Genomic DNA, 19,333 nt, shown 5'->3' on the forward strand with positions numbered 1-19,333 from the left:
ACTTCACAGCAGCATTAAAAGCAGTTTTAATTCTATAGCTTCTGTATTGTGTACTATTTTATATTAAAAGAATAAAAATTGAGAGATAAAGGCACACAGCCAAAAAAATCACAAGTGCTTTTAATGAGCAGGAAGTAAGCTAATTCCAGATGGCTGTGTAGAAAAAAATTATCATTTTTTGAATCTGTGCTAAACACTAGCCCCTGTCAATTCAGAAAATATCCGCTTTTCATTAAAGCCAAAATTTCTCCAATGAAAAGCACTTCTGTGAAAGGTAGAATGTACCTTTCTACTGTCTCTGGAATTCTATGGTACTTCAAGCTTAATTAGTATTTGAAGATTGAAAGAACCTTGCAGGATGCTTGCCTAAAAGCCTAACCAATAGAAACCAAATTGTCTCACTGTTCATTTGATATCAAAAGAGACACTTTTGACAAATGATTCTGTGCCCTAAGCTATACGAGAAGAAATTATTAGCTAAACTTGAAAAAAAAAATCAGCCTAGTGCGGCTCTGATGTCATCTTCCAGGCAGAAGTATTAACTAGACCCCAAATTATTTTTAATTTTTTAAACTTCATTATGTGCCCCCAATCCTGCAGCTTAAAAACTGAGAAAGCCAAACACTATTAACAAAGGTCTGAAAAGATCAGACCTGCTTTGTCTACTAAGCTTTCTATATGTTTGTATGTCATATACTGTAACACTGATCCAGTTTTCCAAAAGCCAGTGTCATTTGAAGTGTCCATAAATGCAAATTGATCAATACAAAACCAACACAACTAAAACAAAACAGAAGTACTTTTTTTTTTTTTCCATGAATCTGTGTAAATTTAGGTAGAGGAATGTTGGAACCATATCCATTATTCACGTACCTCCAGCAACCTCAGTTAAAACAATTACCCCGAAGCACTCACTTTCCTAATCTCTACTTCCCCTAAAGGGTAGATATTAAAAAATAACAGTAGGCCTGTCTCCTAAAGACTTGAAATTAGACCCATTTTAAGCTATCAAGAACAAACTTTAATACGTATTCATGTGCAAAACTATTGTTACCATAAAAAGTTTGCAAACTGACTGAAGTATGATTTCCCATTTCCTTTCCTACATACACCACAGTCTCCAAGCAAAAAATTTGGTTCCCTCACATTGTACTTTTAAACAACAATTGTAACAGACAACTTGTGTTCACTATCTAAAGACGGTGTAATTACTTAAAGCAAGTTACACCATTCACAGGACTCAATAAAAATGAAATATTCTACCGTGAAATCACCCTATTAGAGAAGCACTGTCTATGCCATACAAAAACCTTATCTTTGGAAAATGACACACTTTCTATAAGCATTGGAATGCCCTATCCAGATTCACAAAGTCATTAAGTGTTCTTTGCACTTGAAACTTGCAATCTCTGTACATGGGAAGACAGCAGACAGTTTATGATGATCCTATCCAGAACTGTACTAGGGTAACAAATTTACTAGTTAACAAATAGCTAGTATACAAACTGCAAAGTATTTTGCAAAGCTACTGAAACTAAAAGCAACGGTTTTTACACTTAGTCACCTCTCAAAAATGTTAAGATTCCAAAAACCCAACACATATTGACACAAAATTTTACACAGGTGACAGATTTGAATCAGTAATCTAGAAAGAGTGCAATTTCACATCCCTGTCAAGTTCCCTTCAGCTAAAATAAATCAAATTGGCTTCCTCAAATCTTTCAATGCATGTATAACAACATAAACACAAAAAGCCCATTTCCAGACAACAAACTGGAAATGAAGTGAGAAATTCTTGTTCATTTTAACACAAAAAGTTATACTGTTTTTGTCTGTGGTAGAATTAATTTTCTTCATGACAGCTCATGTAGTGCTATGTTTTGGATTTGTGACCAAAACAGTGTTGATAACCGATATTTTATCTGTTGCTGAACAGTGCTTACACAGAGTCAAGGCCTTTTCTGTGCCTCACACTGCTCTGCCAGCAAGTACGCTGGACGTTCACAAGAAGATGGGAGGGGAGACAGCCAAAACAGCTGGCATCAACTGACCAAAGGGATAATACATACCATATCGTGTTGTGTTTAGCAATAAAAACTGAGTAAAATAAGGAAGAGGAAGGGATGTTTGGAGCAATGATATTTGTCCTCCCAAGTTACCTTTACATGTGCTAGAGCCCCGTTCCCTGGGAAAGACTAAACATCTGTCTGCCGATAGGAAGTAGTGAATGAATTCCTTATTTTGCTTTGCTTGCCCATGCAGCTTTTGCTTTACCTTTTAAACTGTCTTAATTTCAGTCCATGAGTTTTTACACTTTTACCTTCTGATTCTCTTCCCTTTTGCACTGGGCAGAAGCGAGCAAGCAGCTGTGTAGAGCTTAGCTGCCTACTGAATTAACCCACAACAAGAAGTTTGCCTCAGTTGATTGGGAAATGTCTGTATCTATGGAAAGATGATCCAAGAAGCCAGCAAATTATTCTGTTTCCCATGTTTCTAGCGTCCTCTAAACCGTATAAATGGAAATTTCACATAGATGAAAAAATTAAAATAGGAAATTCCATCAGAATGAAGATGTTCTCTTTTCAGAGAATTACAAAAAAAATTCTATTTTGGTAAATTCATTGCAATACAAAGTTGATATCTATGAATTTCAGATTAACACTTTTTTCAGTTCTAAATGATCCAAGAAGTACATTCTTCGTACATTTTTCAGCTCTACTTCAATACACCATATTCACATATGCTTCTTTGGAAACATCACATCTACTGCAGACTGACAAGGGAGCAAATAGGAGGCTTGGATGGCTATGTCCCATTCCCTTACAGAAGTAGAAATTTTCAGGACTTTTAGCACTCTTATTTTACGTCATTTGGGATTACAAAATAAGATAAGAAACTTAAGTTGTTCAACAAAATGGAATACGGTACCTGCCTTACTCGTATCCTGGAACTAGTCTCCAGCACACTTGAAAATGGGTGTGATGTCACCAGCAGAAAGAGTGCTGGAGTGTCACCTCAACAGGGAAAGATTAAAAAAAAAAAAAAAGCAATACTCTAGTACTTTAAAAAAATCTCAATAACAATTAGTGTACATTACAAATTTCTGGAATGGTTGTGGTCTTTTCACACCTGGAAAGTTAGTTACCTAATTTTGAACGTTTTAAAATTGTATTTTACCTTTTCCTATTTAGTGTGATTGTATTTGCACAATCTGGGACAAATATAAAGTTCATTTCAGATTTCAGGAAGAAGTTTTTATGTTTCTTTATGAGCAAGATCTCCTAACTTTTTTCTTCCCCCAGAACAAAGAGTATCAGCTTTGCTATTCCAGTACTTTCAATGACTCAGCAACTTCCAAGGCAACTTCTTGAATATTCTGAATCTTACAGAATACAGGTAACAGACATAAATAAACACCAGATACAGAGATTTTACAACTTCAATTCCACAACTGAGGAACATGAAGAACACCTTTTTATCCTATTCCAATGCATAAATTCACCTCTTCTGCATTTTGCTGAAGACGAGACCTTGAAATACCATACTGGCATACAGTCCAAATAACATAAACCGAACTTAATTATTCCTTGACCCACATGACCTTTTCAAAAGAACACAAAATATTGCTTTAAAATCAATGTACATTTTTATCCTTCTAGAACAGTCTTATGTTCTCATCTTTTTCTGGCAATTTTATCATTTTCAAGTAGGGACTTAAGACAGAAAAAACACACACTGAATAAATTTACTTTGGAGAAAGACAAAAGAAAATTCAATATAACTAAAGTAGTTAGCTTGCTTCTTCCCACTATTCACTGATCACTTCTAAATGAATTCAGCTGGTTTTGTACTCCTTTCCCTAATGTATTTTTAAAACTTAAAAATCATACTCCATTTTAGAATATTTTGTTACTTACCATAAATCAGTTTCTTCACTTAACATACATGTGCATGAACTCTCTTTCCTCTTGACAAGTGGGCAAGCAGAAATGTTTAGTAACTAAATACCACTGTAAATTATATTGCAGTACTAGCTATTAGTTCATTTCACATAGAAAACAAGATTCTTACCCAGTTATCTTTTTTCAGAGGCAAAAAGTAGTAGTAATGGCAGAAATCAAGTATCAGAGTATATGAACTAAGAATTTGAGTGTAGAAGCACAGCTGTAAAAAGAGCCAATGATTGTCTTCACCAACACAATTATTAATCCTGCAAAGAAACAAAGTAAATATAAAGACTGAAATATAAAGGTTGTTAACACTGTAGTTATGATATAAACAGAGGAGAGAACAACCATTTCTATGTAAGAGAATGTATGACTATTTACGGGCCAAGTACTGACTAACCACTCCCTTCTTAATCAAAGCGGTGGTCTCTGCATTGGAGATGGCAGTTACTGTAAGGAAGGGTATTCCTACACAATCGCTTAAAGCCTAGGTTGTATTACTGAAAATACTGCTTAGAACAGGAGACTTATTTCTCCTTACCTTCCTACAGCAGAGATATGTCTACATAATAATACTCAAGTTAAAACTTGGCTCTTAAAAGTCTGCAAAATCTCACATTAATATCATCAGTCATTAATATCATCATAATATACTCAATAATGACATTTCCAGTCATTACATTTCATCCGTTGTGAGCTACATAGCCCAAGAACTGGAAATGTAAATGAATAGTTTGAAATAAACGTGATCACAGGGTACTCCAATGATAAATAAACATGACTTAGGAAGGAATGCAAGACACTGGAGGCAGAAAACAAGCATCTCTATTCAGAAAGTCTTTCTGCAGTACTTTCAACATAAAGGAGTAAAGTAATCACAAGGAATCTCGAAACACTAACTTGAAAATCCAAAACGTAGGTCTAGTCTGCTTCACAGAAGTTACACTGATGCATGAAATTTGTTCAGAGGTACAATTTCGTGCTAGTGTGGTAGCTCTAGCACAAGCACTGGCACAGACATCAATACCACACTAAGCGATAATGACAAAAGCGTTATACTGGCACTATTTTCTGAATTGGCAATAGACAAAAAAGGTAGCTTGAAAAAGGGCTAAATCAACAAAGGAGGATCCTGACCTTAATCCTATCCTCTGCAGTTCATCATTGCTGCCTTGCTGGAAATTATACCACAGAACCACTGAGAGAAATGTTAATTTTAATTTTATGCAATAAACAATCAGAGTTATACAGAGAATCATGGCCAGATTAGTTATTTTGACTGAAACTAGTTAAGGAACACTACAAGAAGAAATCTCACTTTCACACAGAAGTGAAGTCATGACAAACGGGCTTTGGTATACAGCAATAACATTTTCTACCCAGCACAGCCATTCACTAAACTAAAAACCAAAAATTGTCTAAAAATGATGAATTATTCTCATTATTACAGACCGTATCCCCTCATTTGTTGAAATTGTAATCTTTTATTTCAATCCAAGAAATATAAATAGTTTTATTTCCTACAGAAAATATTTTTTCCAGCACCAAAAACTAAATTGCAACAAATAAATTCATATGCAATGTACAAATTAATTATATTAATATCAGTTTTAAGGACTAAAAATCGCAATTCTTTAAATAAAATAAGTGAACTTTACAAAACTATATGGTACATAACAATTAGTTAATGATTACATGCTACACTGCAACAGTTCTTTTTGTCGGTTTTACTTGTAGACATAAGAAAGTCTCAAAGCTATTCTTACCTTGCTCTAAATGCATAAATAAAAAAGCATTATTGGGAAAGAAAGATAACAAATAAACAATAGTCAAGACCATGAACTTTGAAATGATACACTAAACCAAGGGTAGATTGCTAGAATAAATAAATGCCCTAGTCTTACCACGGACAATGGTGATCCATCCTCCTCACACAATGTCCACAACGACTACAATGATGTGAACGCTTTGGTCTCATCATATTGCATTTGTTACATAATTCCCAAAATTCTCGTTCTGTGGCAAAATGTAAAGATAGCTTAGAAAGACTTAAACTCAGTACAGCATGTTTATGTCAAACGTATCTGAGTGATTCAGAGAAATATTTTTTTACTATGACATGAGTAGGATGAGCAGCATATAAGAAACATTTTTCCCCCCACACTATCACCTTAATTAAAGTGAAATGTTACTGTAGCAATTTTACAGTTCTGTGCCAATTCCCTTCACCGAAATCTTTCTCCTATATATTTCTTATCAGTAATTGTTATAGCACAAAAGCTGTCACACAAACAAGGAAGAGCATTATTCTATTTTCTTACACATCTATTCTGAAAAAAAACCCACAAACCCACCTGCTAAATAGAAACATCACACACTCTCCCTACCATTCCAAAATCTTGAAGAAAGACTAGTACTTATATTTGTCAAATATAGCCAACTAAAATAAAATACACAACAAAGGCTTCTGAAGCACCTTCCACCCCAAAGCATTTTAAGACATACATCTCAACATGAAATTTTATACAAAAGACAACTAAAAAACAGATAAAAGATAGGATTTTATTTAAAAATACACACTAGTTTTGAATGCCCAACATGAGATTCTTAAAGCTCACTTGACTAGCTGAAACTAACAGGAGCTACTATTTCTTAGCTTAATTGTTATTTATCTCAAAGTGGGTCACTGAAATTAGAGGAAGCCTTTGAAAAAAAGAATTCTAGTGATATACTCAGAAAGTTCATATTCATATGAGAAACAAATGACACCAACACTGTAATAATTGGGCTGCAAGACTGAGTTGTAAATATTTTGACTGGCTGTTTCTACCTAAGTAGAACCTTTTTTGATGCAGAGAAATTTCTTAAATCCCAGGGAAAAAAAAATAAGCTTAGTTTTTACAGTAGAGCATTCTGAAATTTTGTATGATAATACATTCTCACAACATAAAGAAAATAAATTTAGCATTTTCTGAGCCACCTGCTGGCAGCTCTAATCTTGTCTCTCTTGCTGACAAATAACATTTGGACACTGGAAGTACAGAAGCCCAATATCTGAGATCATTAAACTAGTAATAATGCCATATGGAAATTGTTTTACAATCTGTTCCCATAAATCCAGTGTCACAAAGGTGTCACTCCCTAATAGGGTAGCTAACAGCAGAGTTCAGAAACACCTCAACCTCATTTTTGAATGCAATTTATACCATACAAAAATACATCTTGTTGTCAACCCACAGAATACCAGGGAACCGAATTGCTGCTTTAGAAAGGACAAACTTCTGATATGCATTAAATATGATTTGACACACATCAAATCATAACAACATTATCACAGTCAAGCCTAGGTGTCCCATTTTCAGAAGTACCTACAAAGTATCATTTCTGTATATGAATGAAACATGAGGATAAAAGGATGGAGGGCATTCAAACATGTCCTAAAAGATAAAGAAACATTTCTGCACAAAGAGTTGTTTGTACTGGTCCTGGTATTTTGCTGGGAAATGGATAAATATATTCAGTCATAAATGTAAATGTCTGTAACTGTATTAAGCACCTTCATTCTCCACTTCAGACTGCAGATTCCACGTTGCTATTCCTGCAACGAGAGGTCTGACTCTTGTCTGACTCCAGTCTGAGCCATCTTTCCTTTTACTTGATCAAAGGCTTAGTTAACAGGAACATAAAGAACACTGCTAGGAGATTTTCCATGATCACTGTTTCACATCTTTATTCCAAAGAAGATTCCTACTATCCTTCCTACTATCTCCTGTGTAGTTTGTGTGCATCGTAACATTAGTTCTGGGACTAAACAGATCATGTTTCCAAAAAGATCACGACAGATTCTCACTACCATGAGGAAGGGAAGTGTTACTCCTAGCATGCATCAAGTTGCAAGACAAGATTGAAATATTCAGCCATCACTGTATTTGATACACTTTCTACATTCAAAGACTATTTTCTGTTCATGTGGCAAAGCTCATGTTGTTTAACAGTCCTACTCCATTATAAACTGCATTATACATGCATTATGCGTTATACAAGCACCTTAACAGCATCAAATGCTTCATTAAAATACTGTTTTCTCCATGGCAGGTTTATGAAGGTTTCAAATTCCCTCCCATTTCTGGTGCATCAGACATCATACAGCAATTGTGGAATACATTCACAAGTACAGAAGGAATTCTCACATTTTAAGTCACTACTGGATATCAATGCAATGTAACCAGTGTGACAGTCCATACAAACATAATTCACTGCAACAAAATGTGTAAAAAAAAAAAAAGTAAAATCCAGCATACTTGTACCTTCTACAACCTTCAGCATCTCATAAATTCACTTAGAGAAAAAAGCAGTAAAAATGACTGAGCATCTCCAAAAAATCATACTAAATATTATCATTAGAAGTATATGCAGTAAGTTTGAAAGCACAGAATGCAAAATTCTCCCCATCAAAAGATTTCCTATCATAAGTTCCTGCATAACTAAACATCTGAAGGAGTACAAATTTTTAAAAAGAAGTTTTGAGTCTGCACAGCAGAAAGTGCTAGAAATGTAAAGGTTAGAAAAGTGAGTTATACTGAATTTCATTTCAGAAACAATATAGTCTTCAACAGAGACTGCTTGTGGTTTCAATTAAATCTTACAAAATCAAATTGATTTCCAATTATTCTGAGGACATTAAAGTAAGTTTTATTCAGCTATATAGAAACAACTTAATGTACCTGTAATTGGAATCTTTGGGTTTTCAGGTAGTTTTCCTGGATCAGCTACAGAGGCTCTTACTAATGAAGCTATACAAAACAATGAACACAAGTAATAACCTGAAAAAAAACAAGCGATCATTTGTTACTGTTTTTTGGGGAGAAAATCAGGAGGGTTAACACATCAGACTTAAATTACTTCAAGCATATTAAAATTTCAAAAGAGCAGGTAAATGTGAAAAAATAAAATATTTTTTTTCTCATTACAGTCAACAGTATTTTACATATGCTAACAACTATTTGTACTTATTATGCATAAATATTCAATATCCTCTATGCAAAAATACATTAAAACAATAGTAATCACTTAAGTGTATAAAACGCCCCCAAAAAAATTAAAAACCACTTCAGAACCTTTGTGCAGGCAACCCATGACAGTCTTTAATTATATAAAGTAAAGATAATTGCTTTTCCACTATCCAGAAGGCAAAATGAACCACAGAATCATAGAATGGTCTGGGTTGGAAAGGATCTTCAAGATCATCTAATTGCAGCCCCCCACACACACACAGACACCACAGGCAGGGACACCTTCCACTAGACCAGGTTGCTCATTTAAAAAATAGGTGTGATTTATTTAGCTTTTAAATGAAAAAAAAAGAAAATAATCAAAAGACATTATGGTCATGGTCACAGTCATCCAGAGAGGTTCCAGATGACGGGAGACTTGCTAATGTGATGCCCATCTATAAGAAGGGTCATAAGGAGGACCAAGGGAACTACAGGCCTCTGAGCCTGACCTCGGTGCCACGAGAGGTGATGCAACACGTCATCTTGAATGCAGTCACGTAGCATATGCACAGGATCGGGCCCAGTCAGCATGGGTTCATGAAAGGCAAGTCTTGCCTGACCAACCTCATCTTCTTCTATCACCAGGTGATCTACCTGGTGGATGAGGGAAAGGCTGCTGACGTAGTCTACCTAGATTTCAGCAAGGCCTTTGACACGGTCTCCCACAGTATTCTCCTGGAGAAGCTGGCAGCCCATGGCTTGGACAGAGACGCTCTTTACTGGGTTAAAAACTGGCTGGATGGCCAGGCCCAGAGAGTGGTGGTGAATGGAGTGAAATCCAGCTGGTGACCAGTCACCAGTAGTGTTCCCCAGGGGTCAGTGTTGGGGCCCATCCTCTTTAATATCTTTATTGATGACTTGGATGAGGGAATTGAGTGCTCCCCCAGGAAGTTTGCAGACAACACCAAGCTGGGGGGAAGTGTCGATCTGCTGGAGGGTGGGAAGGCTCTGCAGAGGGACCTGGACAGGTTGGGTCGATGGGCAGAGGCCAACAGGATGAGGTTCAACATGGCTAAGTGCCAGGACCTGCACTTTGGCCGCAACAGCCCCATGCAGCACTACAGGCTTGGGGCAGAGTGGCTGGAAAGCTGTGCACAGGAAAGGTTGGACATGGTGCTTAGGAACCACGGTTTAGTGGGTGATATTGGTAGTAGGGAGATGGTTGGACCAGGTGATCTTGAAGGTCTTTTCCAACCTTTGTGACTCTATGATTATACCGGTATGTACAAGGTTCATCAAATTATATATCCATTCAGTGAATCCCCATCAATTGGGTTTACAAATATATCAGGTCTCAAAATTTAGGGACAGCTGTAAACCCTCAACTTTTTAACAAGTCAGCAGCATAACACTTCACAGATGCATTAAGATCATGAATTTGCTCTGTGCTGTTCATCAGTGCTTCACAGAACCAGTGTGAAACCCAAAAGGAAATTGTATCCTGTCAGACTTACTTGACCAGTGGGTTTTATAAACACAAGAGCTGCAATTTTGCACCATCTGTGTACAACCCCAGGTAGCCCACTACTTGACTTTTCACTGGCTAGCCACAGATAACCAGGAAAAGAAATTAAAGAGCTGGCAAGTATAAAGGAATTCTTTGTCTTGCTTTCCAGCTATTAGGAAACAGCACATTTCCTCAGCTTCCTTCATAAACCCCAACAGATTTGCCATTATTATGGTGGACCTATCCTCTAATCCATCCTCCATGAATGCTGGACATACAAGAATAGCAAGACTTGGGGATCAAAAGTTTTATTTCAAGCATTGATGCGAGAAACAGCATGCACTTACAAGTCTCTGCCCATTTAAAAAAAAAAAAAAAAACACAAAAAACTTTCCACAATTGTAAAGACAGCTCAGCCTCATCCTGGCAAAGATTCAAAGCTTACTGAACTTTCCGTCCTCAATTTCCTATGTTTTGATTGTAAGAAGCACTTAATGACATATTAAAAGAAAAACCAAATTGTACCATGCAGTAGCACTACCACCCTTTCTATTAAAGAAACAGTTACATTCAAAGATTAGAATGATTAGTTCAAAATTATACCAAGCTTTGCTGTAGCTTTCCGATCTACCAAAATCTTCATCTTGCTTTTACAAGATATTGCAAAAAAACATAAAGCCATTTCAAAAGAAAAGTTAAATTCTGAGGTATATACAGCACATTTTCACACTTGTTTTAACATGTGATTTTGTTCCACCCAACAAAATAAAATATCCCCACCTATGAAACATTACAAATAAAGCAATGACACAGGTACACAGTCATTAGGACATTTACTATGACAGAACTGGTCACACAACAAAGAAAATAAATAAGAACACACAACACCAAACCAACAAAAACAAATCACCATCTGAACAGATCTTACTACTATTCAACACATTAACATTTAGGAAGCTATATGTTAATTATACTGTAGGGACAATCCAAGTCTTGAAACACGTATCTTAATTTTCTCAGCTTTGGTCTCCAGTAGAAAAGTGCTAGTTATTCAGAGGTGTGTAAGGTAACTGTTTTACACTACATCAAAAAAGTAGATATTCCAGCACTGAATTAGAAATTACTCAGTCTTCTCATTCAGTTACAGATATATTTTTGGTGCTATACAGTCTACAATATTAAGTACTCCCTAAAATTGAAAAGGGAAAGAAAAGGTAGTGGTTAACACTGTTTTGATAGCAGCAGCAGGATGACACCTTGAACTTATTTATGTCAAGAAGTTCCTCCACTGCCTTATCAAATACACGCCAGCCATTCTATACCTCAAAGCCTCCATGTGAGAGGACATTCCCAATGGTCCGTTTTCACCAAAAAGCTGGCTCCTGTTATAATAGAAGCTTTTTCCTCAACAGATCCTATTAGCATAATTCATATTAGCTGACTTATCAGGGGTATGTGACAAAGCTAACAAAAAGCAGTTATTCAACCAACAGAACTACCACCCTAACTTCTGACAAACACTAAGGGCTATATGAGTCTTAACTTCTATCAACTTCTCATAATTACACTCGTAGTTAATCTAGTAAAAAAGTTCTAGCTACAGGACTTTAAAGCTGTGTTAATGCTTCTCCCCACTTTCCACACAAATGAGTTTTACCATAACACCTTTGAAAGGAGCGTCTCAACTTCTGATAGCACAGAAGTATAAAATGTGTCCCTGTGCTTTTATCCTTCGTATTCCGCCCTGTTAACTGTTGTCCAAAGATACTATTTTTACTAGTAGAATAAAGGACTAAGTTACTTTAAAAAGGACTTACACAGAATTGCCACAGCTGAAATATGTCCCTCTTCATAGTGAGGAAAAAGGATGACTTTTGGAATGAAGATTGTATTGTACAGCCAAACAAAGATAATCAGGCCCATGCAGCACCAACCCTGAGGGTCAACCACAAAGTGAATTCGAAGTCCCATTGAACACAAACATGTAACAATCTGTCACACTCAAGAAGAAAAGATGATCCTAGAAAGATAATAAAAAACAAAAACAAAAACAGATGTACATGAAACTAGCATTGTTCAACCTACAGGGGTCCATACACATTCAAACGGGAAAAAAAAAGTCAGTTTATGATTTAAGGAATTAAATCAAAATTTAAAAATTTTTCACATACACTGTTCATGTAGAGGGAACAGAAGTACCTTATGATTTTATTAACTAGCTATATTTCACTAAAAAGCAACATTTATCATCAAGATGCAAGTAAAAAGAACACTGGAAAAAACAACAAGTAATAGAAAAAGCAAGCAACTAAGGTCAGACAGCTGGCAGTGGCAAATGAGACTAACATTTACAGAAGTCTCCCATCAAAATAAAAAGGCTGCGATGAAATACATGGAATAATTTATCTTATACAAGGATTTGTCCCACCCACCTACTGTATTCTCCCAGCTACATATTAAGACAATTTTTTTTAAAGCTCGTATGCTAAAATTTTCACAGGCTCGCCTACGATTTTGTTGTTTTTCACTGCTAAATATTCTCCTTTGTGCCATTTAGAGCAAACCAACATATAAAGGAAGCACAATACCCTAACATTTTTCACGTAGATTTTTAAGAGGTATAACAAAATGTTTTCTCACTATTAATCAAACTTAAAATATCGAGGTTTACATTCTGACAGTTTAATGTGCTGGGTTTTTCGTTTGGTTGGTTAGTTGTTTTTTTATTAATTTTAGACTCAAGAAAACCCATGAATATTAACTTCAGAGCACAACGGTTTGGTGTTTTTTTGCTCTTTCCCAGCACTATATGTTGTAAGCACTACTCACCAGGACCTTCAAGGAAAGGATTACTACCATTACATTTTTTGTCAGGCTGCCTTCATGTTAAGTATCTTAATGTTACAACAAACCCTGGCTACACTCTATCCAAGAGGCTCTCCTTTGAACAGCAGTTTCCCTTACCTCTGGGCTTCAGGGAACCCATTCATTTCAGATAGATTTCCTCTCATTCCTTTATTTTTGCTACATTGGAATTTCACCTCCTTTATCAGTCAAATGTTACCTGTTTCCAGGGGGTTTGTTTCATTCTCTCTGTCATTCACAACTTCTCTGCTTAATACTACCTACCCACAAGTTTCATTAATACCTTGTTTTAGTCTTTTTCTAGGTAACTATCTAAACACAGACCCAAATAAGCAGATGTTTTCACACTTTTATTCCCTGTTTATGCACCTGTTGATTGCTGTCTTCTAGTGCAAGTGTTCCTTTTCAAGTATAGCAGTGCATTTGCCACTTTTACCCTAAAATTTGCTATAACATTTGTTATAAACCTGTATTGTATAACCTAAATACATCTTACTGTACCCTTAAAACCATTTTTAAGTATATGAAAAAAACTGAAGACTTTTAGTCCTATACTTATTTTTATTTTACTGTATGTAACATGCATGCATAATAGTCTGTCATATACACAGTATTAGTAGTAGCACATATGCACAGTCTCTAGACACATAAATAACGTAGAATTTATTATACTCCTGAATCTGATAGTTCTTAATATGACTCTTTTGCGAGTTAGCTTTGGAAACCAGCAGGTTTAGAACTAAATAACATTTTACATCACTCTAAGTGTGTGCTGGAGGATCTGTTTCATCTAGCAGCAAAGCTGTGGGAGGAGGTGAGCAGACTATACAACATCAGCAAAGCTGAAAAGGAGATGGACCAGATCTCTTTCAAGACACTGCAGCTACAACAAGCCTTAACCCCCAGCTGTATGTGCACTCAGAAGGGACACAGGCAGCACCTGTGCTTGTCAGGCTGGGATGGAGATACCCAAGATGGAGAAGGCTGGGATCTTGTGAGCTCCGGCACCAGGTGGATGGTTCCCCAGGGACCTGGCAGCAAACAAGAGCATCGAGTTCTGTCCAAATGAGCCTGTGGGTTGGCTCAGCCCAAGAACCATGGCAGAGCAAGCAGGATGGGTCAAAGAAGAGTGAGTGGTGAGAAACTCCCTGCTGCAGGGGCTGAGGTGCCTCTGCTGACACAACCTGTCACCTGACAAGGTCTGCTGCTTGCCAAGGGCTTGGGTCCAGGATACCACAAAAAAAGCTGTTACTGAGGCCAGTAGCCTGGCCCTCAAACTATCACACCCAGCTGCTCTTCTTCTACATGGGCACCAAAGGTACAGCCAGGGGAGACCAGGAGTACAGCTGGCATGACAACATGGCTCGGGTGACGACAGCCAAGGCCTGGTGGCTAGGTGGTATCTCCTTCATCCTGCAGGTGATGGAGAAGGCATAGAGGAATAGATGAATCCCAAAGACCAACACGTTGTTCTGCATGCAGTTCTAGCACTGTGATCTCACTCAGATCATGGAATGTAGGGGTAGCGTTGCTACAATATCCATGAGATGACTTTAAAGGAGGGAATATGGCAAACAGCAAGATCACAATCCCAGACTTCAAAACAGACTTTGGCCTCCATCAGGACCTTACAACCCTTGGGAGACCATCCTGTAGAGAAGAGGAGTCCAGGTTCAAGAACCACCTCAAGGTTCTAGAATGGTCCATCCCAGTGTGCAGGAGCCCAATCATAGGTGGCTGGAGGCTTCCACAGATGAACAAGATGTACCTGACAAAACTCAGATATAAAAATGAAGCACATATGAAGGGGCAGCAGGAACAGGTGTCCCATGAAGAATACAGAAACACTATTTGGGTATACAGGGCTGGGATTAGGAAAGCCAACTGGAGTTGAATTTGGCGCTGAATAGGTAAGGAATGTGAAAGTCAACAAGAAGGACTTCTACAAGTATACCAGCAGCATAAGGAAGGCCAGGGTAAAAGTGGGCTTGCTGCTGAATGGGGCAGGGTGCCTGCTGAAAGGTCACAGAAAAAGTCTAAGTGCCTTTTTCACCTCAGTCTTTATGGGTAAGACCTGCTTTCCAGAACCCCAGGCCCCTAAGAGCAGTGGGAAAGTACAAATCCAGAGAGACTTACCCTTAGTGAGGGAAGATCACGTTAAGAAACCTTTAAACAAACTGGATGTACACAACTTCACGGGACCTGATGGGATGCAACTACAAGTGCTGAGGGAGGTAGCCCCATGTCATTGTGAGACCATGCTCAATTACTTGTGAAAGGCTGAGCTGATGGGAGAGGTTCCTGAGGACTCAAACATGCAAGTGACATTCCTATTTTTAAATGCAAGGAGAAGGATCCAGGAAACCACAGGCTTTTTAGCCTCACCCTGATCCCTTGGAAGGCAGACCTAATAGTCCTGGAAACCGTTTCTAAACACACGAAGGACAAGAAGGTGATTGGTAGTAGTCAGCATGGATTTACAAAGGGGAAATCTTGTAGACAAAAAAGCAGAGGCCAATAAAACCACAGGCAGCTTGAAACATTGCTGACTGCTACAGAATCCATTCAGTTTCCATCTTACCAGAACAGTAGATATTCCAGAACTTCACAGCATATCCTCAGAAGAGGAAATAACATCTCAGGGAACAAAATAGAGAGATAAAACAACAGAAATAGTTGCTTCTGAGTGGCCTACTAAGTATAACATGAGAGATACTCTAGAGAAAACAATAGGAATGCCTATAATGGAAATTTGTCCCAGATTCTTACTGCTCAATGACTTAACAGTTGCATGCATGACATTATTTAATTTTGTAATAAATAAATAAAAACAAGCCAATGACAAAACCATACCTTCGATGACAGCAAGTTTTATGAATTTGGAACTATGCAAAAGAAGGACCCATTCTCAGTAAAAGGAGAGAGAGCTTTCATCATCTAACTCTGGACCCCTTCTCTTCTCTATCTTTTCTGAAATAAACAGAGAAAAGCGAGTGATACTCAAATGACCCTCATCACTGTTTTGAAAGGTAGAATATAATGGATTACCTTCTATGCTGTTTTTCATACTTCTCATCATTGAACAGAGCTTCCTTTCAAGTTACTTACACAGATATGCAGATCCGTTCCCTCTCATGTCTAAATTGATATGCTGATTCTAAGTAGCTTTCTTCTAGTTTCAGTTCTAGGCTATTTCCCAATCTTAACACAGATTTTAAGACAGGAGAATTCAGATACATTTCTACAGAAAACTTCACTACTGTCAGTATATCTTAGTTACATTAAATTGTCATACACTTGCTTCCTGCTTGCCTATTATAATGACAAATTAAGTTTCCTATTTTTCTTCATACTTCTGTCAGCAATATTGCAGAAATGATGTTAATATAATGACTTCCTCTAGCAAAGCGAGCTTTTTCCCCTCTTCCCCTGTGTTGACATACCATATATACATTAATCTGTATGGGGAAAAAATATTAAACAAACACATGTGTATTCCAGTCACTAGGTAGAAAATGTAAGATATGAATTCAGTTCAGAGACAAGTTAAATTTGTAGTCTTCACTCCCAAAACATACTTTAAAAAAATCTATATTCACTCTTTCACTTAAAAATTATATCCAAATGAAGGAAGACTGATCACAAACAATTGTGTCAGTTCTTTAGGATGTACCATTTCTGATAAGAATAATTAGAATACGTAGAGGAAAAAAGGTTTATGACCTGGTTTGCAAAAATTCAGTTGAAAAGAAACAAGTGATTTATATCTAGAAACCCAGTATTCATGCCTAAAACTTTTCCAATAAAATAATTTAGGATAAAACACAGCACTTACACTAGAGGCTTTGTGTTCTTCTTCCTTTTTACCAGAATTTATAACAATCTATTCTAAATAAACATCTCAAACACAACGCATTTGAAAGGAAGCAGTATCCGTGGCTGTGAAAAGATTCAGATTTATCAAAAGGTGACTGAGTCTTTCCTACACAGTCAAAAATTGGTTTTGCTTTTCCAAATACTTTTACTAAATAATGCCTTGAGAGCATTTTTTCCTAACCCTCTTCCTTCTTCCCAGTTCAGTTAACAGTATCATAAATTCAGTATTTGCTCACCGTAATGACCTTCAGTATGACTTCTGCTGTGATGTCCACTCAGTAATAGACTACAAAATGAATCAGGAAGGCAGAAAGTCACTCCCCAAAACAGAGAAAGCTTTGCACAAACCAGAAATGTTAACATGAAGTAGAGATTACTCTAACAGGTTCACCTGAATGCAAACTCCCCCCCAAAAGTATTCAGTTTTGCACCAAGACTGTCCCAACACCTATTTAGAAAAGTTTCATAAATAAACCTGAAACAAGTACTGCTCAAATTCCCATCTCAAGAAGCATGACACCCAGCTCTGGTGACAACTTGCTTCTTGCAGTTTTATGGCTGTTGCATTGATGCACCAAGATCCTGTACATTCTGCCTCATTTCAGCTGAACAAGTAGCCCTGGACTTCTACATCTGTATGAAAAGTAAGACTTGTGAAAACTCACTTCCAGAAATTTTCCACAAATGCTTAAACAAATGCTCACACAGGCCGGTATCTCATAGTATTTTTCACTGGAGAATGAGATTTAAAGACCCCATACAAACCGAGCAATACAACGCTTTATAAAATATCCTTTCAGAGTAAGAAAACATTGCTTTCTAAAGAAGGTATTCTATGCAATATACATAGAAAAAGGAACAGAGAGTAGAAACTTCCTACAACATCTGTGATAGCTAGAGCAAGGATGTGTCAATCAACAGGCTCCCCCCAAATTGTGGATCCACCTGCGGTTTTACATCTGCAACTTTTCCAAAAATCTTCTGTAGTTTACAAGAATTAGTGTCTAAAATAACTATTACAAAACTGAAAATACACTTCACCAGAAAAAAACCACGGACATGAACCAAATGACTAAATTACTTTTCAACTACATATTTAAGAAGTCAGCTTTGTGAAGAGTTGCATCAGACAAGATGTGTTTCTGCAGCTCTCCAGCTTAACAAAACTAGTATCTGAATAACCAGTTAACAAAAGCAGCAGCATATTTTTGCTGTGACAAAACCCCACGTACCCAGCGTTGCACATTCATGCAATAAATGGGCTGTTAAGAGAGGCCTTTGCACCATACAGTTACTAGGTGGCTGTTGATAGGTTGGTTAAGGTAGGCATGACATTCCCAGCTAGTTCTTTACTACCGATAAAACCTTGCAAGGTGTTTCTGTAAACATCTATTGCATTCATTAAGTGAATGCCAAGCACCACATGGGGTTGGGCTGTCGATATATACACACTACACCCTTACTTACCACAAACACAAGGAAATTATCTTCACCTACTGCTGACCAAACAGCATCTTATGGACGGATTATATATAATTTCTTAGATAAAACGTATTACTTAGCACATCACTGGTCAGGTCCTGTGTCCGAAGACCTACAAGCTCATTCTACAAATAAGTGCGGATGGAAACTGAAAGTGTGTAACCAGAAGAGATGTGAGGGCACTGCACCTTCGCCTGCTGGCTAACAAACCCCAAGCACCTCTTCCATTACCACTTCAAGGGCAAGAGGCACCCTCATCGTTTCCCAAAAAAAAACACAACACCTTAACCCCCGTACAACCGCCTCCCGGGGCCGGTAGCACGGGGCGCACCCTACATAAAGCCGCCTACAGCCCAGCCTCGCCCGCCTCGGTCGCCCCTCACCCCCCCGCCGGGCCACCGGGACCCCTCAGCGGCCACCCGCCGGTCCGTAACGGTCCGTAACGGTCCGTAACGGTCCGTAACGGTCTGTAACGGCCGCGGCACCCCCCGTCCCACCCTCCCCCCCGTCGCCGCTCGCGAGGCGGAACCAACCGTCAAGCGACGCCGCGCGGGGAACGGGGGGGGGGGGGGGGGGGGGGGGGGGGGGGAGGGAGGGGCCGCGCTCACGCGCCCCCCGCTCTCCCGCTCTCCATGGCAACCGCGGGGGGCCGCCGTCGCGAG

The 19,333-nt window shown here is 38.0% G+C and overlaps 1 protein-coding gene across 7 annotated transcripts in view; it reads right to left on the minus strand.

The window, feature by feature from the left end:
- ZDHHC21 (zinc finger DHHC-type palmitoyltransferase 21) overlaps nt 1-19,255 on the minus strand; it is a 42,977-nt gene extending 23,722 nt beyond the window's left edge. For 2 of the 7 annotated variants that reach the window (XR_007158744.2, XM_013193553.3), the window contains exons 1-6: nt 17,426-19,048; nt 16,167-16,283; nt 12,266-12,468; nt 8,672-8,770; nt 5,852-5,963; nt 4,072-4,210 (exon numbers count right to left, since the gene is read on the minus strand). Coding sequence is in view for 6 of the 7 variants with exons in the window: in XM_013193553.3 (XP_013049007.1) it covers nt 4,072-4,210; nt 5,852-5,963; nt 8,672-8,770; nt 12,266-12,419 (504 nt within the window). In the remaining variant the exon portion in view is untranslated. Of the gene's footprint in view, nt 1-4,071; nt 4,211-5,851; nt 5,964-8,671; nt 8,771-12,265; nt 12,469-16,166; nt 16,284-17,425; nt 19,049-19,204 lie in introns of those variants that run through there. The other 5 variants (XM_066989066.1, XM_013193550.3, XM_013193551.3 and 2 more) reach the window with 5 other exon arrangements.
- Between the last annotated feature and the right edge of the window lie 78 nt (nt 19,256-19,333).

This window comes from Anser cygnoides, chromosome Z (assembly GCF_040182565.1).
Source record: "Anser cygnoides isolate HZ-2024a breed goose chromosome Z, Taihu_goose_T2T_genome, whole genome shotgun sequence".
In the NCBI taxonomy this organism is placed as follows: Eukaryota; Metazoa; Chordata; class Aves; order Anseriformes; family Anatidae; genus Anser; species Anser cygnoides.